Genomic DNA, 22,829 nt, shown 5'->3' on the forward strand with positions numbered 1-22,829 from the left:
TTCAGTATCCAATGTGTACTTTCTGCTGTTACAAAACAACACTTGTGCTGGAAAAAACGTGTTATATAGAGTTCCACAGTAGTAAAAGTTGTTGAGATAAGAGCTAGCCTATTTGTGTGTGTGCGTGTGTGTATATATACATACACACACACACATATACTCTTACTAGGAAGAGCTTAAAGTTATGTTGTGAAGGAAGCATTCTTACTATGGCTGCTACTCTCTGATCACGATTCAGAATCCTAAGGAAATGTTTGTTTCCCCCAAAATGTGACAGGAAGACTTCTCAACTCTACCGAAAAGTCAAGAAGGGGTTTGCAAAGGTGAAGACAAACCGGAGTCGTAAAGGAAAAGCCTTCGGACGTGGAGTTGGTCTGTTTGGACCCGGCAGCTCAGGCCAGCGGCAGATTCGGGTGTGGGACCGCAATCCTCGGGTCGCACCCAGCAGCCCCACTCTGGTCCGGCTCCTGACTCCCGCCGTCGTCAGTGATCTGCACGGCCGGTGGGGATGGGAGGTCCTTGGGAGGCACTTGCTCCGCGGGGCTGCTCGAGGCCTCGAGAGATTTCAGGAGCGCAGGGTAGGCGCGGAGCCTCGCGGGTTCCCCGCAGCAGCGACCTGTTCCCGCCCGCTGGGAGCGGAGGGAGTAGAACTGGGCAACCGGGGGAAGGAAGCCCCCGGGCGCGAGGCCTGGCTTTCGCGGCTTTGAAAACTTTCCAACGCGCGTGCCACGGCGACGCGCGGCGGCTGCGCCCGGGGCCCCGGCGGCCCGCGCCTCCCGCGGGGAACTTTCGGGTGTCTCGGTGGCCTGTCACTCTCGCCGGCCGACGCGCCTCCCCCTGGGCTCGCGCGGCCGGAGCGCCCTCCCTCTCGGCGAGGACCTGCCCAGGCGCCGGCGGCTCCCGTGCCCGCTCGGCGCTCGCCCTGCCAGCGCCCCCGCCGCCCGGCTCCGCGAGCCTCGCGTTTCAACCTGGCCCGGCCGCGCCCCGCGCCCTGAGCGCCTCGAGCCCCCGGGCGGCCCCCGGAGCGGGGAGGCGGGGAACGGAGGAGGGGACCCGCCGCCGGGGGGTGTGGGGCGGGGGGGGCCTGGCTGCTGGCTCCCGGCCGACTTTTCGCCAATGGTCCAGAGCGACATGTCCAAGTCGCCTCCCACAGCGGCGGCGGCGGTGGCGCAGGAGATCCAGATGGAACTGCTGGAGAACGCGGCTCCCGCGGGGGCGCTCGGAGCGGCCGCACAGGTAGCGAGAGCGCCGCGCCCTCCCCTTCCTTTGTGAGCCGCCCGGGCGCCCGGGCTCCATCCCGCCCGCCGCCTGCTCTGCTAGGATCCCTCGCCCGGCCGTCCGCCCCGGCCTGGGTCTTCCCCGCCGCCGCCGCCTCCTTCCCTCGCGCTTTGCCACCCACTTCTCCCTCTCCGGGCGCCGGCGCCCCCCGCTCCTCTCCGCCTTCCCGCCCCCCCTCCCCACCCCGGCTCTTCTCCGGCTTCCATTTTCCTCTGCTTCCCCAAAGCCAGTGGGAAGGGGGCGGGGGAGACCTCCAGGTCCTCAGAGGCTGCCCCCCGAGGCCAGCCCTCCTCGCCCCTTCCCGGGAGAGGCGCATGGACAGACATGAATCAGGCGGGCGGACTGGACCTGCTCAAGATCGTGAGTCGGGGGTGGGGGGTGCGGGGGGGTTCTACAACTCTGCTCCGACGCCGACCCTTTTAGACCATCTCCGAGCCGGGGTGGGAGTAGGGGGCGTGTGATGGGGTGGGGGCGGGCAGGGGGGCGTCGGAGGGGGCGCTCTGCCCCTGCCTCCCCACAGCAGCTGCGGCCCCCCTGGGCACCCGGGCGTTACACCTCTGGGACAGCTCGGCTCCCCTCCTGGCACTGGCCAGGTTTGCCTGGACCCCTCGCTCGCTGCAGAAGAGAGCGAGTTGGCGACGTGAAAGTTTTTCTTTTTCCCTTGGTCTTGAAATGTTAGCCATCTCAGAGAGCTCCGAGGCCACCTTCTGATGAGTATTAGCGGTTTCTGGGGAAATTCCGGGTTGCTGCTCGTTGTGAAATAGGAGATGTCAGTTGTAGGCACTGGGCAGTGATAAGGTGGCTTTTACGTAAGGCTTTGGCAGGTACAGTTTGGATTACAGACACCTCCAGTTCTCAGCGGTAAGGAGTCTCTCAACTTTTCTCCTAGCAGGGAAATTTTTTAAGACTCCTAACTGTGTAGGCAGCTTGGCAAAAAGGTTAGGGTTTCATTTCAAGCATCACTTTGGAGATATCTCTGCTTAGTGATGCTGGCTTGTTGATTTCAAACCTCCACTTGCTAGATTGTAAATTGTGAGAAGATTCTATAGTTTTATACTTAGGTCAAATTTCTAAGTACGTAATTTGTGTACTTTATATTTGTATATGCCGGAGAGAATGCGTTAGTCTTATTTACTGTAGTAAGGGGGGCAGGAGTGGGCCACGGTAATAAAATGTTTGGCTGCTTAATTGTTTTCAGAGGTGATAGAAATTGACTGCTTTAGCTATTTTAATACTGTTAATAACGGTGGTTCCCGCGGCATGGTCATGGAGCTTTGTTGAACTTTCTTTTATCACTGGGAATTAAAAGTGCAGATTAAAACACACCATTCATTTTGATTTGAAATGCAGGAAAAAAAGGTAGAAACCAATCATTTGTTTAATCAGAAATCCACTTCGATTGTAGAGGAATTCATTCTTTCTTAGAGGTAAGACAGCTAGATTTTAGTCAGCCTTGGGTTGTTAGGCTGCCAGAACGGAGTCGGGACATGTAACTAACAACCTACATTTCCATCTGGCCTCTGCCAGTGGGCCTGAATTCTTACCAACACCTGTCACGTTTGTTCTAGACTCCTGATTTTATCTAGATACTCACTAGGTTAGATGAGAACAAGAAATGTACTCAGGGACTTCCTTTTTTTTTTTTTTTTTTTAGGATGAAGGTCTTAAATATTGATAGAGAAAAGGCCTTTTAGACCCTCTTTTCTCTTTGATCTCCCTTCAGGGTTGTTGCTTTTTTTTTTTTTTCCAGTTTTTATTCTTATGATAAAAATAGAGTTCCTGAATTCCTGGAGATCAAAGTTAGGGCAAAATAGAAAGCATGACTGCATTCAGATAAGAGACACTAATTTACTCAGTGATTTATGTAGTTAAACGTAAGGCAACAAGTATTTGTGAAGTTACTGCAAACATGGAAATGATTCAGAAAGGAGAAGACACACTTTCTACTTTCATAGAATGTACATTCCAGTAGCTGCAAGGGTGATGAATGGATGACTATTGTGTGGCATGGGGCTCTAAGAGAAATACCGAATCTTAGATGGTTGCTAAGGAAAAGATCACAGATACTCTGTTTGGAGTAATCTGTAAGGACTTCATGGAAGAGGTAGCATTTGAGAAGGGATTTGAAGTCTGGGTCAGATTTCAGCAGATTTTCAGAGAGATGCTGCAGAGCTCTTCAGGGAGCTATTCTGACTGCCAAGTAACAGCAGTTACAAGTCTTATACCTTTGTAATCCCTAGTTTGAAAAGCGTGGACAGGTTCAGATTGGAGCTTAGTCAAGCAGAAGTCTGACAAGGCAATTGAGGCCACATCTTGAAGGCTTTGGAACCTGAAATGTAATGAACAACAAAAAGCCTTGGAAGGGGTTAGGGAAGGAGCAGTGTAACAGCTCATGGAGAAGATTCACCTGGGAGCATGCTGGAAGGGAGTCAGGAGTCTCAGGAATCCAGAGGTAGAGCTGCTGGAGGGGAGATTGATGTAACGGTTTGGACAGGAGGTAATGAGGTCTAAACTGAAAAGAGAGAAGAGATAATAGATAGGACAGTACTACGGATGGACATAGTCCAGAGACCCAGTCCATAGGCATTACAAGTGATTGGATGAGGGAAGCAGGGAGGAATGGATAACAGAGGCAGGTAAAAGGCATCAGCATTCAGCTGCATCAGCATCCTTCTCCTTGCTCCACCTTCCAAAAATGAAAGCATTTTCCCCTGAATTGTGTTCAGATCACAGCCATTATCTGAGGGAAACATTGCCTTGTTTATTTGATATCTAATAAATCATGTCATCACAGGGCTGTGAAAACTTGGCAAGGCATCTCTTCCATGTCTCCAGGAAGGCTAGGCCAGCAGTAAACCACCTGGGGGAAAAAGACTGTCTCTGGAGCATCCCTCTGTTTTGTGACACTGAGTCACCGTAATTCCTCTGAGAAATGGAGTTTTCGTTTGTGACATATCTGTCTCAGCAGTCATTGGTCTGAAGGATCCTTTCTCTTTCACCTCTGGGTTATACTGCACGTTCTATACGAAGAAAGCAAAAGATGGAACTCCACAGACTGCCCATTGATCTTTTTTCCTGTCAGAAATCCTGCCGAGGGAGGGGGCACCCTCCTACTCTATAACCCTAGGATATGGTCGTCAACAAAATAAATCTATTTCTTACATGAGAAGCAAGTGACAGTCTAACTGCAAATTCTTGAGAGTTCAGATTTAAGCACATCACATCCCTATTAAGGTAACCTGTTGAACAATCTCAGTGCAAACTTGGACACAGTCTACCTCCAAAGTCAAGTTGCTGACCAAACGCTCTCCCTCCAAAACTCCAAATCTGTGCCATCTGCCATGGTGGCCACTAGTCACATGTGACTTCTGAGCACTTGAAATGTGACTGGTTTGAACTGAGATGTGCTGTATGTGTAAAATAGACATTTTAAAATACATCAAAATATAGATCAAATAAGTAGTGAGGTATATATCGACTAAAAGTGCAGATAACTTAAAAATACAAAATGCACGTGACATATATGTATATTTAGGTATACTTAGAGGAGGAGGGCATGGCAACCCACTCCAGTATTCTTGCCTGGGAAATCCCATGGACAGAGGAGCCTGGTCTTCTACACTGCATAGTGTCACAAAGAATAAGACACAACTGCAGCGACTTAGCATGCACACACATGTGTACTTCTGGCTGATTCACGTATGGCAGAAAGCAGCACAGTGTTGGAAAGCAGTTATCCTCCAACTGTGTGTGTACTCAGTCACTCCGTCATGTCAGACTCTTTTGTGATTCCATGGACTGTAGCCTGCCAAGCTCCTCTGTCTGTGGAATTTTCCAGGTGGGAACACTGGAGCAAGTTGCCATTTCCTTCTCCAGGGGATCTTCCAGACCCAGAGATGGAACCCATGTCTTCTGCATTGCAGGTGGATTCTTTACCTCTGGGCCATTGGGGAAGCCATCCTCCAATTAAAAATGAATTAAAAAATAAACAAATATATACAGATGAAGAAATCTCAAGGATATTGTCTCAATGAAAGTCAATTTCATTCAATTCAATAAACATTTAATAAGTAAAAAATACATAAAATACAGAGGAGACCTTGCTGGGACCAGCCAGAAGATTTCAGCGAGCAGCACGACGCGTTCCTTTAGGCTAAGAAATGAAGACACAGAACAGATGGGGTCGAGAGGATCGCTGCAGTCAGCGATGATTCTTTATTTCTCAGGGTTACATTTATACTAAACCAAGAAGAGAATCTTAAGAGAAAATATTTTTCCATAAACATCACTTTGAGATAACAATCACCAGAACTCTCTGATAACGTCAAGGGATAAGAAGGGCATCCCGTTTATCTTAAGGGTGATCATGAAAGGCTTATCCACCTGCGTCATGTGTGCATTCAAGGCTTACTAGTGTTCTGTTTAACTTTGGATAGTAAATTCCAGGAGAGGGGTGGCGGAACAGAGAGCTATGTCCTTGAAGGGACCATTGATAATCAATCAAGGCAGCTCCCAGAGTCAGCTCTTTCAAGCCGCTCCCCACAAGACCTGTATTTTGCAGAGACCCCTGTTTGATTCCTGGGTTGGGAAGATCCTCTGGAGAAGGGATAGGTTACCCATTCCAGTGTTTTGGGGCTTCCCTGGCGAGTCAGCTGGTAAAGAATCCACCTGTGATGCAGGAGACCTGGGTTTGATACCTGGATTGGGAAGATCCCCTGGAGAAGGGAACAGCTACCCAGTCCAGTATTCTGGCCTGGAGAATTCCCTGGACTTTACAGTCCATGGGGTCACAAAGAGTTGGACACGATTGAGCGACCAAGCACAGCACAGCACAATGTATCAAAAATACGATCACAGGGGTGTGAAAGTGAAAGTTGCTCAGTCGTGTCCGACTCTTTGCAACCCAGTGGACTGCAGCCCACCAGGCTCCTCTGTCCATGGGGATTCTCCAGGCAAAAATACTGGAGTGGGTTGCATTTCCTTTTCCAGGGGATCTTGAACCCAGGTCTCCCACATTGTGGGTGAATTCTTTACCATCTGGGCCACCATGGATGCCCTTTGATACATTTAGCCAGATACATTATTACAATGCACTTGGTCTGCTGCCTTTTACCATTTTAATAGAGCTACTAGAAGATTCCTATTACGTAGGTGACTTTTATTTCTATTGGACAGCATTAGTCTAAAAGCACAGCACTGGGAATTCTCCAGGGAGTTGAACAGATCTGGATGGAGGCCGGCTGGATGCAAACTCAGGGTGAAAGGAATGGAGACTAGGGTGCAGCAGAGGAGGAAATGGGTGAAGCAAGAGCATTTCTCAGCTCTTTAGGCCTCAAAGAGCTGGTAACCAGCACCTCCAATTGCACCTGGAGATGCACCAACAGTAAGCAGAGGGCCTGTTTGTTTTGCTCCTGGCAACGAAACCCGGCTGGCTCCACCCCATCAGAGTTTGCCAGATGCTTCTCAAGCACATTGTCTAATACAGCCCGGTCAAGGCAACATCCTGAATCGTGTAGCAAGGTGCTTTATCTAAAAAGAGCAGCAGCTCTTCCCCCAGGTCAGTACCACTTTCCAGAGACTTTCTGGGGTCCGAGGTTCAGTTCAGCCCTTGCAGCCTCTTCGCATAATGCACTTGGGTCCTGGACTTCCATGTCTTGCCCCTCTAACCTTGCTTGTCTAACCTTTGTCCCCAGCCTCCATCACTTGCCTCTCTGATGGGATTTTGTTCTGGCATTGCCTGGGTGAAATTTACAAACCTGCTCATCAGGATTTCTGAGTGCATTTTAAACCTCAAAACATCACATCTGATTGAGTGACTGGAGGTTTAGTTGGTTTTGTGGCTTTATGTTCCTGTTTTTTTTTATTTTCCTTTTATGTAAAGAATTAGTTTACCTGTTGCTCTGTGTAGTTGTATTGAATTATATAGTCTGTTGCCTTGCTTCTTTTAAGAAAAGCTGAGTGTGGGATGGATTAGGAAATTGGAATTGACATCTACACACTATTGATACTATGCATAAAATAGATCATTAATGAGAACCTACTGTATAGCACAGGGAACTCTATGTCAGTCCTCTGCGGTGACCTAAATGGGAAGGAAATCCAAAACTGCATGGACGTAAGTATACATATAGCTGATTTACTTTGCTGTACAGTAGAAACGAACACAACACTGTAAGGCAATTATACTCAAATAAAAAGAGAGAGAAGCTGAGCAAAATATGTTAATCCTATGTGTGTAGAGAATTAGCCCTCCTCGATTTTGTGACTGTGGGGACTTGTCTCGGTCCTGCCAAGAGCTTATGGCACAACATGGACTTTCACAATGACAGGGAGTTCAGATTAATTATGACACCACTTAAGTGACTGGGGCTGTCTTAAGAGTTCTTTCCAAACACGGCTGGAGGTAAACCGTGAGGAAGGCAAGCTTGGCCCTTGACCATCTCCCGCCCTGGCCTGTCTCCTCTCCCTTCTCTACCTGAAGAGCTCTATTTATCCTGTTTCTTGATTCCTTTCTGCTTTTGTGTAAACCAATCCATATGGAGAACTTGCTCTGTTCCCTTTTCTAGGGAGGAGATATCTCACTGCCGTTTCTCCTAGTAAAGGATCTGATAGCCTCATTCACCCAAAACTGATGGTAAATGAGGATATTAACTGTCTGAGTCCTCTCTGTTGAGTTTTGGTTGCTTATGCTTCAGACCCTAAGATGAGGAAAGTCTGCATTTGGAAGGGATAAATATCAATGAATGCTGAAAAAGAGGGCTGGAAACTAACTTCAGGCATCAGTATTATGCTCACAGGGAGCAGTTCATAGGGAGGAGAACTGTTACCTTATTCATCAACCAGAGAAGCTGACATCTTCAAAACTGTTCCCAGGGGCCATCAAGTCAACTTTGTGTGCAAAACTGGGCTGAAGTCTAGTTAGCTGGTGACTTCTGTAATTAACTACTGTCTACTTCCAGTCATACGGAGATTAGGTTTCAGTGACCTGTGGACATGTGACCATTTGCTGAGTTTAAGATTGCAATCCAATTTTAAAAGTTATTTAGTATCAAAGAAAACAATCTTTCACATGAAGATGATATTAACGTAATCTTGGTGAATGGTGGATATCTTTTTAATGTCAGTCATGTACTTGTGGTAATTTCTTAATTTTTTTTTCTGTTTTCTGAAACTTTACTTGTCTACTGTTTTAGGAGAGGTAATTTATTTTTTTATTTTCGTATTGGGGATATAGTTGCTTTACAGTATTGTGTTAGTTCCTACTGAATAGCAAAGTGAATCAACTATACATAAACATAGATCACTTCCCACCTCCCCCTATCCCACCCCTCTAGGTCATCACAGAGCACTGAGCTGAGCTTCCTATGTTACACAGCAACTTCCCACTAGCTATCTATTTTACACAGGGTATTTATGGGGGTTTCCCAGGTGGCTCAGTGGTAAAGAATCACCTGCCAAGCACGAGATGTGGTTTCCATCCCGGGGTTGGGAAGATTCCTTGGAGAAGGAAATGGCAACCCACTCCAGTGTTCTTGCATGGGAAATCCCATGGACGGATGAGCCTGGCAGGCTACAGTCGAGGCTTGCAAAAGAGTCAGACACAATTTAGCGGCTAAAACAACAACAGTGTACATATAGCAATCCTAATCTCCCAATTCATCCCTCCTTTGTCCCCTACCGCCATATCTCTGTTCCTGCCTGCAAATAGATTCATGTGTACCATTTTCTAGATTCTCTATATATGTTTAATATATGGTATTTGTTTTTCTCTTTCTCACATCACTCTGTATGACAGACTCTTGATCCATCCACGTTCTTACAAATGACCCAATTTCATTCCTTTTTATGTCTGAATGTTCAATTTATGTCCATTGTATATATGTGCCACATCTTCTTTATCCATTGATCTGCCCATGGACATTTAGGTTGCATCCATGTTCTGGCTGTTGTAAATAGTGCTGCAATGAACATTGAGGTGCATGTGTCTTTTTTAAATAATGGGTCTTTTTCAGGGTATGTTCCTAGTAATGGGACTCCTGGGTCATATGTAGTTCTATTTTTAATTTTTTAAGGGACCTTCATACTGATCTCCATAGTGGCTGCATTAATATACATTCCCCCCCAATAGTGTTGGAAGTTCCCCTTTTCTCCACACCCTCTCCATTTATTGTTTGTAGACTTTTTGTTGATGGCCATTCTGACCAGTGTGAGGTGATACCCTGTTGTAGTTTTGATCTGCATTTCTATAATAATGAGTGATGTTATACACAGTTTTCTTTTTTCCTATTTACTGTGATTGACTTCACTGGTTTTATTAAGCTATGTGTGTGCTCACTGGTGTCCGACTCTTTGTGACCCCATGGACAATAATCCGCCAGGCTCCTCTGTCCCTGGGATTTCCCAGGCAAGAATCCTGAAGTGGGTTGCCATTTCCTTCTCCTTATTAAGCTAATATAACTATTAATAAGAGGGAATGAGTGGGCATTAGTGACTTCTAGACTGCAGGGACGTAGGGGTCTGCGTGTATCCTAGAGAGTGTTATGGGTTACACTTGGCACTCTTGACAGCCTGGCCGTGTTCTCTTCCTTTACATCCTGAAACTCTATAATCATCTCATATATTTAATAGCAGATGTTTAGATACTTAGTGTTGCTAAAAAAAATTTAGAAACCCCATTGCTCATAAAAGTAGCTGCATCTGAAGTAGCCAGTTAAGAAAACTATACTCCTTTCCCAAGTTTAGGCAGCTACATATTTGAATACTTATTCTTTCCTGTCTTTTACCATTTGGGTAAGGGTTGGCCTTCACTTTTTTTTTTTTTAATTCCTTCATCTGAAACACTCTGGTCCTCATTTTCTAGAATTTTGAATAACTTACACAGATGCCATTTTAGTAAGTTAGACCCAGTTTTAAATATGCATGGAACTTAATGTAGCTTCATTTGGGAATGGTAGTATAAATTTTCACTAACCTGTTTTAAAGTATGTAAAGATGGACTATTAGCTTTGCAAAAGTTGCTTTAATTATTTTCTTCTTGATCCTGGATATTGTTGTAAGAAATAACTTGTTATTGAAGCATCACTCAATAGTTATATTTTTTTTTTAAAAAAAGGAGATTAGAAGAGAGAAAGTACTGCTGAAATTAGTAAACAGAAGTGTAATTAATCATATCTATTTTGACTTTTAGTAAACACATATAATGAATAAGAACTGCTTTAACACTGTTAAGCAGAAACATTTTGAATAAATCATCCCTCATACATTTAAGTGATTGAAGGAAAAGATATTTTTTCTCAATACTGTCACCAGGGAACTTTTCTGGTGGTCCAGTGGTTAAGACTCCACACTTCTAATGCAGAGGACATGGGTTCGATCCCTAGCCAGGGAATTAAGGTCTCACATGTCGTGTGGTGTGGCCAAAAAAATAAAAATAAATTATCACCAGTTTGTGTGCAATTCAGTATGCCATCTTTAAGTGTATCAGCTGTGTCTTAGTACAGTTGAAACCTGTAATAATCCAATTTAGACACATGGCATTTGTAGCTAAGTACACCTGAAATAATGTTTATGAATAGTGTCCCCAGGGGCCAGGAAAATTTAAAATGGCTTTTTAAATGTGTTTCATTTTTTTGCAGAGAACAGCAGCCTCCCCTGGGACTGGCTGTCTTAAATATTGTGTGGTTCTCACAGTGTCTGCTGGCCAGTGTCAGCAGCCATGAAAGAGCTCATACTCCAAAGCAACTGAATAGTAAAAACATATTTATCATTAAAAATCCAAAATAAATGATAATGGTGTGACTTCAAAGAAGCTTTTTCCACCCATGTGCAAACAATGCTGTTTGGACACAGGATTATGGGATGATAGAATATTTTGTTTTTATTCTCAAAGATAATTTATACTCCAAATGAAGGTACATAGTAAATTGAACATAGACTTGCCCTCACCTTCCCTCAAGGAAATATGTAAGGCTTTAAAACTGCTTTCAAGGTAATAAGTATTTTTCCACATGGAATAATATAAAAAATTTATTTTTTTAATTTTAAGGAGACTTTCAAACTTTAACGTTTCTAGGCCTTGGAAGACACTTCTGTGCGAACCTTTCCATAATAGTTGGAAAAGGAAGAACATTGTTGAAAGAATGTTATTTTTCAACAGTTTACGGCATAATGTTTACAAAAGTAAGAAGAATATGCTGTTACGTGAAGAGAACCTTGTATTATGAAAGCCCGGCCTAGATTGTCTTTCCTTTTATGAAGTCGAGAGTTAATTAAATGCCATGGAAACACATTTGTATTATATAAATCCCTTCAGTACTTGGAAGAGAACAAACATATTTAAGGCAAATTTTTGCTTTAAAATTATACCACCCCTCTCACTGATTGCAAATTCATCTAAATTACTCATAACACAAATGTTTGTAAGAGATTTCAGCTTGCCTAAGTGCTATGTATATTATGGTTTATATTTCCATTTTAATGAAAACCATATGAATGTGTAAAATATAACAAAAGTAGCATTTTCAAAACCCGAACATGGTGATTTTCAAAAAAGCAAATTTTGTTAATTCTGATCATCCAATGAAGTCTCTGTGGGCCTTCTAAGCACTTAATACATTTTAGCCCAATTGTTCTCTACCCTTGACACCTAATGTGGGTATCACATTTTATAATATTATTTTGAGCCCTTATCATGTGCTAGCTCTTACAGTAAATGATAAATACATTCTTTCATTTAGTACCTAAAACCACCTAGGAGGTAAGTCTTACTATTTTAAGGATGAGAAGACTGAGGTTTAGAGAGGTTGAGAAACTTGCTCAAGGTCTGCTATACCAGGATCCCTGCCTGTGTGTATGTACCCGTAAAGCTCAGTGTTGAGCTATTTTTTACTTATATTTTAACGTGTGATTTTCTCAGTCACTTTATTCCTGTCTAGAATTAGCCATAGATGAATGTATAGTTTATTTTTAGTGCTCTGAAAGTAAGCTGTAGGTATAGTTTAAAAGAGAAGTAAGTTCATTTGTAGGTGTTTGTGCTTGGCCTTATCCTACTACTGAGACAAACCGTCTTACCTTTAACATCCTGTTCTTAAATGCTGCCTAGTACTACTTAATATTACAATTCCATAAAATTTATTTTTCTTGCCTTCTCAGCAGAATAATTGAGTGATTAAAAAGCAGGCTTTTGAGATAAATAACAAGGTCCTACTATATAGCACAGGGAACTATCTTCAATATACTGTGATAAACCATCATAGAAAAGAATATGAAAAATAATATATATGTGTGTATATATAAATATAAATAATATATATATATAACTGAGTCACTTTGCGTACAGCAGAAACTAACACAGCATTGTAAATCAACTATATTTCAATAAAATTAAAAAAAAAATAAACTAGTGAAAACCATGCTTTTCCAGAACAGTTCCTCAGAGCTATCTGAGAAGCTTTCTTTCAGGCTGTAGTTCTTGGTGGCTCAAATAAAACTCTTTTCTATATCTATTAACAAAAGAACAAGCTTGTCACATCATATTCAAACATTACAACAATGGGCCAGAAAAATTGTACAAAATGTTTTAATTTCGTGTAATTCACTACCACTTCCATAGTTCTTTTGACATCTCCCAAAACCAATCTCTAAATCTATAGAATGTGAAGAATTGACACTGTGCTTCATTCATATTTCATCTAGATTGATCAACCTATACTAATCTATCTATATGTAAAGGTAGTCAGAATTTATATTGTAACGCTTCCTGAGCCACCATGTGCAAGGAATACCTATGGAATTACAAATTAAAACATGAACCAAAGAGTGGCTGTTCAGCACTGCTGGGAAACAGTATTTCATTATGCTTTCAAACCATGGTGCTGGAGAAGACTCTTGAGAGTCCCTCGGACAGCAAGGAGATCAAACCAGTCAATCCTAGTGGAAATCAGTCCTGAATATTCATTGGAGGGACTAATCCCGAAGCTGAAGCTCCAGTACTTTGGCCACCTGATGTGAAGAGCTGGCTCACTGGAAAAGACCCCGATGCTGGGAAAGATTGAGGATAGGAGAAGGGGGCGACAAAGGACGAATTGGTTGGATGGCATCATCGACTCTATGGACATGAGTTTGAGCAAACTCCGGGAGATAGTGGAGGACAGAGGAGCCTGGCATGCTGCAGTCCGTGGGGTCACAAACAGTCAGACATAACTGAGTGACTGACCAGCAACAACTGCATTCATCTCTCTGAAGGGTTTTGACAAGTTGCTTTCCTCTCAAAGTAATTTTGCCCCAGTCCCTCCTACACGCAAATGTTTATTTTTTTTAATGCCTTATCTTTAGTGGCCTTTGCGTCTTGACCAGAGATATGCTAACAGAGCTTAAAATATTTTAATTCAAGAGTTGTTGTAGTTGTTTAGTCAACAAGTCATGACCAACTGTTTTGTGACCACATTGACTTGTAGTCGGCCAGGCTCCTCTGTCCATGGGCTTTCTCAGGGAAGAATACTGGAGTGGGTTGCCATTTCTTTCTCTAGAGTATCTTGCCAACCCAGGGACTGAACTTGCGTCTCCTGCATTGGCAGGCAGATTCTTTACCCCTGAGCCATCAGGGAAGCCCAATTCACCAACTGTGAAATGCTTTTTCCAGAACCCTCTCCTCCCTATAAAGTCACTGATTTGAAATAAATATTTGTGATTCCACCAATCACTTTTTAAAAAATGTTATTTTATTGACGTATAGTTGACTTACAGTGTTGTGTTAATTTCTGCTATACAGCAAGGTGATTTAGTTATATACATATATACATTCTTTCTAATCTTCTTTTCTATTATGTTGAATAGAGGATGTTGGATATAGTTCCTGGTGCTGGGCAGTAGGACCTTGTTGTTTATCCATCCTATATATGAGTTTGCACCTGCTAAGTCCAAACTCTCACTCCATTCTCTCCCCAACCTACCTCCCTTGGCAAACACAAATCTGTTCTCTATGTCTGTGAGTCTGTTTCATAGACATGTTCATTTGTGTCATATTTTAGATTCCACATATAAGTGGAATATATTTGGTCTCCAGTAACTTTTTAATCATGCTCATGTGATGGCAATTTATTCTTTGTCTTGATCTAGAACATTTTTTGGAACTAGGTCTAGATTCCTGTGTAAGGGTCTAATCATAATCTCGTTTGTCTTTTGGTTTTCTTTTTTGTAGTCATATGGAAAAGGAGCCAGAAGGAAAAACAGATTTAAAGGATCCGATGGGAGCACTTCTTCTGACACTACCTCAAATAGCTTCGTTCGTCAGGTAAAGGAGCTTTTTAATTCACAGTTTGAAGAAGTCTATGAAAATGAATTCAGTTTTGGTTTTTTAAGAGGTGGTTTTAACAATGTCATCCCTATGATTTATATAGTCTTATTGTACTTACTTTTAATTGAAGTGAAAATTGTTCCATTGAATGTCACTGTGATTCGTTGTTCAGTCACTAAGTCATGTCTGACTCTTTGTGACCCCATGAACTGCACCACACCAGGCTTCCTTGTCCTTCATTATCTCTCAGAGTTGGCTCAAACTCATATCCATTGAGTCTGTGATGCTATCTAACCATCTCATCCTCTGTCGCACCCTTCTCCTCTTGCCTTCAGTCTTTCCCAGCATCAGGGTCTTTTCCAATGAGTCAGTGCTTCACATCCGGTGGCGAAAGTATTGGAGCAGAAGTTCATATATTTAAATTTTAAGTGAGACTGTATGTCGTAATTACATTCTTTCCCAGCACGTTGGGGGAAGAAATGCAAGCTTCATTACAAAGGATTTCTTCATAACAGAGTGAACTCCTGTAGAAATGATTCCAGGTTTGGGGGGTTCATTGGGGAAGTGAAAGTGGTGGAGTGGGGCGGGGCGGTAGGCATCCATACCACCTGCTATGAGTTGAGATACGGGTGTTCTTCCAGCTGGAGTTTTCTTCTTCCCACCTGGGGCTTGGCTTGGGAAAGAGATTAGCCCTGCTCTTGAAAAGGCCGAGGGTACTGAGGTCAAATAGAGGACAGGGTATCTTGGAGACATAATTGAAACTGCCTTTAGAGACAAAGCCTTTATCTCAGTTCACGTGGATTCTTGCTCAGTAGTTTGGGACTGCCCCCTAAGCAGTGTCAGGATCCCTAACATCAAAACACTCTCATCCTTGGTTACAGAGAGAACTTTCATTCCCAGAGAAAGAGCAGAGGCAACCAGATCTCTGAGGACAATAGGTTACAGATGAGGCTAAAATCTCATCAGGTATAGGTACACGAGCATCTTAAGCTGATGCTTGTCAGTGGCAGGGGAAATGTGGGAGGAGCTTGCTGGGTGACTCTGCTTTCCTGGCCCAAGAACCACCTTTCTAGTTAGCAGGCTCATAAATCAATCTCTTGTCAGTGAGATCTCACTCCTGGAGATGATGATTGGCCACCATGAGAGCTGCTCCATCTCTGTTGGGAAGGAAACCATTTCCTCACCACTTTTGGGGTCCTTTCCCCTTGTCTTTCCCCCAAGTTAGTTAGCAGCTGTTCAGCCCAAACATGTTGACCTGTTACATTCACGGGGACTTTGTTTTTGGTCGGTGGCTGCCTCCTTCCACTTTTCCGACACAGACAAAGGATGACCTGAGTTCAGCCATCTGCTCCCTGCATCAAAGGCACCAACGGTAAGTCTGAGTAACCTCAGTAACTTTCCAGGCAACTGGAAAAACTTTGGTTCTGGTCTCTGCAACCTGGGATATGTTTCGGTTGCAGGAAGTTAGAAAAAGAGAGCTGTTTAAGAAGGAGCAGAACTTTTGTGGCTCCGAGACATTTAGAAAGAGAAAGGAAGATGACGCTACATGAGGGCCCGCGTTCTGGTGGGGGCAGAGTTGCTGAGCAGTGTGTGATGGACACTAAGGGTGTGTGTGTTGGCCTGAGGTTGTCGTGAGCAGAATTCAGGCATCCTGGGTCTGAGTGGAGAGCCTCAAACTTGGCTTAGGTGAGCCCCTTAAAGGAAAATCACCCAAGGCTTTTTCCATTTCAAGCCTCCATATTTATTCTGCCTTTGGGACTGGGAGACTGACCCTGGAGGGCTAGAATTCACACTCTGAGTAATCATCTCAGGGCTGAAGGATCTGAAGCAGAAAGAAATAAGCCCTGCAGAATGACAGGTAGCTGGTCAAAATTGCATGGAAAGAAAAACTGCAGTGTTTCTAGTGAGCAAAGATATTGTGATAGAAATAAGTTGGGACTCATTGAACTCTAAAAATATCTTTTTAAGACAGTTGTTGGGCACCATTTTTCATTCATCCCTTTGAATTCTCCTTTCATGAAGTTTTGGTAACTTAATCCACAGGGATTGCTACACTGCATATAGTAACTGGACTTTGTTTTTCCTTCTGATAACTTCCTTTTGACATTGTGTTCTTGGTGATATATGACATCATGTGCGTGAAACAGTTATAAATGACAAAGAGAGCTACCAAGTGACTTAGTATTAATTTGAATATATATTGCCAAAACATGCGTGAGCATGTAAGCAGATTGAAGAAAAGACTGTCCTAAAAGTTTGTCTCCTTGAAATAAAGGTTTAGCTCTTGGAATCTCAGTGTAATGAGGTGCTTGCTGTGACCTAGATTTGGGGTATAATTATATAGGCATCATGAACCCCAAGGTGCCCCGTTGATCCTGTCACAGAAGGATAAACCAGGATCTTTGGCAAGAATGCTGAGTCGGACACTATATTTTTCCTTGGATAATTTATTCTCTATTCTGTAAACAACACGTTCATATTTTGCGACCATTTGAAAATAAGCTTAAGTCACCCTGGCATTACTAAATATTTAATAGACTAAAGTTTCACTGGAGGATTTGCAGAAATGCAGGGTAGGTGGTAACAATAAGTATGTGTTACATGAAATCATTTGAAAGTACTCTTTTTCAATGTTTCCTTCTTATCATGTGTAGTTGTTTAACAAAACAGGTGACCCGCATGTGTATTGATTACTTGTCTGTGGCGAGAGTTTGTATATAATCGGTATTGAAATGGTGTTTTGTCAATAAAACTGGGTTCTATTTAAAAATATAATTAGGTTTTTTCCCTGTCCTTGAATTAAAAATAATTTCCATGAAATTTTGAAAACCTTAGATTTAAACATTTTCACAAACTGTATATGGTGAAGACTTTAAAGTACTTGGGAAACACCTGGTACTTTGAGGTGGTATTTAAGGTAATGAGATTTAAATATTTTAGAGGTTGAAAATGTGAACATTTTACATAAAGAGGATTTTTTTTTAATTAGGAGAGTGTCAATGAGTTTATTATAGATTGAGTTGGGAACTCTCCCAGAGTTCATAGGCTGAAGCCCTAATCGCTGATGTGACTGTACTTGGCAGTAAGGTAACTAACGTTAAATGAGGTCATAAGAGCGGGGACCTAATCTGATGCCCCATAAAGAAGACGCCCCAAGAATGTGCATGCACAAGAAATAAGCCATTGAGAGGACAGTGGGGAGAAGGTAGGTGTCCCTGAGCCAAGGAGAGAGATCTCAGCAGGAAACAACCCTGCCAGCACCATGGCCTTGAACTTCTAGCCTCCAGACCATAAGAAAATACATTTCTGTTGTTCTGTCATGGCAGCCCTAGTAAACTAATATAGATATATACATATGTAGACAATTGGGCTTGAAAGTAGATCTATTTTTTCTTTAAAAAATATTATTTTTAATTTTAATATAATTTTAAAAAGTTTTTTAAAATAACTGTAAAAGACCTATTTTTAACTTTTAACTTTTTAAATTTTTATGTTTAAACATTCTTGGGAATTCCCTGGCAGTCCATGATTAGGACTCAGCATTTTCATTGCTGAGGAACCAGGTTCAATCCTTGGTTCCAGAACAAAGATCCCACAAGCTGCATGGTGCAGCCAAAACAAAAATTTTAATTAAAAAGATAATAAGCATTCTTATTGATATGTAACATATATACTGAAAAATACACAAATTGTAAGTGTTCATTCTGAGATCTTACAAAGTGAACCAACTGCCAGGTCAAGAAATAGGTATCAGTATCACTAGCACCCAATTTGCCCCCTTTGACCTCTATCAGTAATTCTTCCTTCATGCTAAAGGTAATCAAACACTGTCCCTTCTCGTGAGACCATAATTCACTTGGCCTCTTTTGTGGATTTGTATAAATGGAGTTATTTTCTGACTAAATTCTTTCATTTGACCTTACCATTATTATATTCATCAATGTTGTATGTTTCAATAACTGGCTCATTTTCCTTGCTGTACAGTATTTCATTGGGTGAGCATGCCACAACTGGTTTATCTCCTCTACTGTTGCTGGACTTTGAGTCATTTCCAGTTGGGGTTATTGAGAGCCATGCTGTGACATGCATTCCTGTATCTTCCTGTGATCTTACATGTGAATACATTGTTGTTCATTGAATGGAGTAGACTGCTGGGTTATATGTGCAACTGGAGTAAATACTGCAGAACATTTATCCAAAGGAATGAACCAATTTGTAATCCCTCAAGCAGTGGAGAACAGTATTTGTTGTTTCATAGTTTCACCCACACTTGTTATTGTCAATGATTTTTCATTTCAGTCATTCTTACAACAGAGTAGTCAAAGCTCATTGTGGTATTAATATCCGTGTCCTTGATAACAAAGCCATAGATAACAAAGCCATAGTTTACCTGTGGCTGTATCTAGGGTGCATTGTGTGATATAAATATGTCATTGTGTGGCATGTATTTATAAATGTATATGTAATATGTATTATAAAATATATAAATATGTATATATAAATTTGTATGTATATATAAATCTGAACAACCATATGATATGAGAGTATTTTGTTACTCTCTGTGGCAAATAGCCCATTAGTCATTGTAATCAGGCCTATAGCTATTTATTGGAAAATTAGAACTATTGGTTGGAATATGTTGGAACATATTGAAATATGTTAGAACACGAGAAGGAAAGAAGGCTACAAGTAGAAAGGTAAAAAAAGCATGGTTTCTTTTTCCCAAGCTTTTAGTTGTATATTTCTGACCATCATGTGTTTGTGTTGCTCTGAATAATTCTTTTGTCTTCCCTCATAGCTCAGTTGGTAAAGAATCTGCCTGCAATGCATGAGGCCAGGGTTTGATTCCTGGGTTGGAAAGATCCCCTGGAGAGGGAACTGGCAACCCATTCCAGTATTCTTGCCTAGAGAATCCCCATGGACAGAGGAGGCTGGCAGGCTACAGTCCATGGGGTCGCAAGAGTTGGACATGACTTAACGACTAAACCACCACCAAATAATTCTTTCAGAAATTCATTAGTCTTAAGGAGCAATTACTTATAGATATGTTTTGCTTTAGGTCCACAAACAGGATAACGGCTACCGTAAAATAGCTTTTCTAGATCGGAACTCCATTATATTGGTTGACCAGTTCACCCTAAGCTAACCGAATAATGCAGCTTCTGGTTCTTCACATCATCAACCTATTTAAAGTCTATGATATTCTAAAGATGGGGATGAGAGGCGCTTTCCCTCATGTGCTTAGTTCATTTCTCCCAGGACGTGGTTTCCATGCTGAAGCTAAGGGAGGGATCTGAGTTCTGATCGGTGAGTGTCACTGTTCACTGAGGTTCACGTCACAGTCGTGGTCCACACAGATTGTTGGCTGTGTGTGACTGATATCAGTGGGGCTTCCTGTGGGCTGTGTAAGGTTGTTGCAAAGTAGCAGCCTAGATGACCTTGGATATCAAATATTTCAAAGATTGAACTCCTTTTCGGAAACTGCAAGGAGGAGCATCAATTAGAAGGAAACTTAACTGTGGTTGATCTGTTTGCTTTTTAAGTCTCATTCCTTTGTATTATACTTAAAATGTTACTGAGATGCAAGATAGTTTCACTGTGTACTGAACTTAGAATTTCCAAAGTTCTATGTTATATAAATTATGATGTTAGCAAATTTGTATCAAAGGTTTTTGTTCAAGAAGCAGATTAATTTTTACTGTCAGTTTGACTTTCTTTGTAAATAGGTATGGGCGTGGGAGATAGGCTAAACATTTATAGAAAATGCCAGCGAAGGTATTTTTGACTAATTAGAATTCACCTTTAGATATGATTAGCTTACTTCCTTGGAACTTTAACACGTGTAAAAAAGTATGATAGTAACTAGGTGAAATGAGGCAGGAAGAGAATTTTTTTAAAATGGAGTAGCTTAGATGCTCAGATGTGGGTCTGCCATTTCAGAGGTCATTTGTGTTAGTATGTGGTGCATAATTAATGCTCTGTGTTAAAGTATCTGTTGTTTACAGCATGTGTTTGGAAAAGGTACTTTGTGTAATTTACAGGGAAGGTATTTTGTATCTTCTTTCTACAACGGATGGCGCATTTGTGGTCTAATCTCATCTCCCCACTGACTGGAACCGTGTTTGTGTGGCAGATTTTCCAAGTTTGGATGGAAAGGTGTTCAGTGTTGCAGGATACAGATGTTCTTGCTTCACAAGCTCTATACCAGCCTTTTAAAAAGTGAATTTATACCAACCTGGACGTTCGTTTCAATAAATTTTTTATATTCATAAAAAAAAGAGAGAAGCAGGATAGTGATAAGGGCCTGGGCTCTGAAGCCAGTCTGAGTCTGGATTCTGCCTCTGTTATTTACTAGCTGGCCCTTGGACGAGTGGCTTCATCTCTGTGTACTAAGCATCCTCATCTGGGAAATAGTGGCCACCTCAAAAGTTGGTTGTAAGGATCACATGAGTAAAAATTGCTTAGAATGGTACCTGCTATCTAGTTAATACTGTTTTGTTGTTGTTGTTCAGTCACTAAGCCGTGACTCTTTGTGACTCCATGGACTGTAGCACATCAGGCTCCTCTGTCCTCCACTGCTGCCCAGGGTTTGTTCAAATTCACGTCCTTAGAGTCAGTGATGCTATCTAACCATCTTGTCCTCGTTCACCCCTTTCTCCTTTTGCCTTCAGTCTTTCCCAGCATCAGGGTCTTTTTCAATGAGTTGGCTCTTTGTATCAGGTGGCCAAAGTATTTTCAGCTTCAGCATCAGTCCTTCCAATGAATGTTCCAGGTTGATTTCCATTAGGATTGACTGGTTTGATCTCCTTGCTGTCCAAGGGACTCTATATAGTCTTCTCTAGCACCACACTTCAAAAGCATCAGTTCTTTGGTGCTTGGCCTTCTTTATGAAACACTCTTTAAGCATTTATTATTCTTACTTATAAACATTATTCCATATTTAGAACATTAGTTAAAAGCTGAATAAGAAATAGACCATGGCAGAGGAAATTATAATGGTTGTTGACTGTTATGGTTATTTACTGTATATTTTATCTATAGCTCCATTTTAGACCCAAAGAGGTAAGACCCAAAGAGGTAACTCATTCACAGTCACATGACAAGTAAGGTTGGAATCCAGGGGGCTGATTCTGGATCTGTGCTGTCATTGATGATGCTACACTCTTTTGTAACAAAGGTCAAAATGAAAATCAATTGCAAGTGCTTCCTTCTTTCAACCAAGGAAGACGTGGAGAAGGATTCCTACCAGTGTTTTTAGGATGAATCCAAAGGTATTCTTTCAACTTCCTTCCTTATAGGAAGGTGAGGATGTCACCAGCACTGTCAGTTTACCCTAGCATCATGATTTTAAAAAGAAGACAGTAGATGTCATTTCCCTCTTTTTTCCTCAAAAGTTGCTCAGATTCCTAATTGGTATCACCATTTTTGCAGACTCTGTCACTGTTACTGGTCCCTGAGAAGTATGATTGGAAGAGTGTCTATTTTTTCCTTCCTACTATGAATGTCACAGAAACAGGCACTTTTTGGAATTGTGAAAGTCTGTTTTTTTCCCTTTAGTTTTTGAAAAGATAAATTTGAAAATGAACTCAACTCTGAATCACCTGCAGTATCATGCCAGTTGGTTTTGAGGTTTAACTGAGGCTGATGTTGGCCCATAAATCATTCTTACTGTGAATCTGGGTAAAATTAGACACATATACAGCATCTGGGTTTAACATCAGATTCTTCTAGAAATGTCTTTTTTGGTTCATTAGGGCCTGTGCTTTGTAAATAAGCACTTTAATTTTAATTTACTAAGGGGTGAAAAAGTGTTAAACATGACTTATAGGCACCGTAATTAGAATTAATGAAGATTCTTGCTCAGTGTTCATGTCCTAAAAGTTATTTAATATATCAAAACTGTGGTTATTTTGGATTTATTATTAAGATAATTAAGATATCCAGGCTGTCTTTGATTATAGTATAAACTCTTTGTACTCTTTGGCTCTGTGCTGTGAACAGATCCATCAATAAGAGAACTTCATTTCTCATAATAATAAAGCTGGAAAAGCTACAGTTGTTAAAATCCTTTGCATTTCATGCCCAGCATAAATTTCTAGTTGATGAAGATAATTAAGTTTTCATAGAAATTAGCTGTTTCCTCCAACTTCATCTAAAGAAAGGGAAAAAAAAAATCTGAGTTCTGTTGTCAGAGATGGAGAGGAAGCAAGAAGAGGAGAGCTGGTCATTTATTTTTACATCGGTACCTAAGCAAGTA

The 22,829-nt window shown here is 41.9% G+C and overlaps 1 protein-coding gene across 2 annotated transcripts in view; it reads left to right on the forward strand.

The window, feature by feature from the left end:
• Positions 1-1,116: 1,116 nt before the first annotated feature.
• CACNB2 (calcium voltage-gated channel auxiliary subunit beta 2) overlaps positions 1,117-22,829 on the forward strand; it is a 410,995-nt gene continuing 389,282 nt past the window's right edge. For both annotated transcript variants that reach the window (XM_065921213.1, XM_065921214.1), the window contains exons 1-2: positions 1,117-1,236; positions 14,477-14,569. In XM_065921213.1, coding sequence (XP_065777285.1) covers positions 1,117-1,236; positions 14,477-14,569 — 213 coding nt within the window. The remainder of the gene's footprint in view (positions 1,237-14,476; positions 14,570-22,829) is intronic.

Source organism: Muntiacus reevesi, chromosome 2, assembly GCF_963930625.1.
Source record: "Muntiacus reevesi chromosome 2, mMunRee1.1, whole genome shotgun sequence".
Lineage (NCBI taxonomy): Eukaryota > Metazoa > Chordata > Mammalia > Artiodactyla > Cervidae > Muntiacus > Muntiacus reevesi.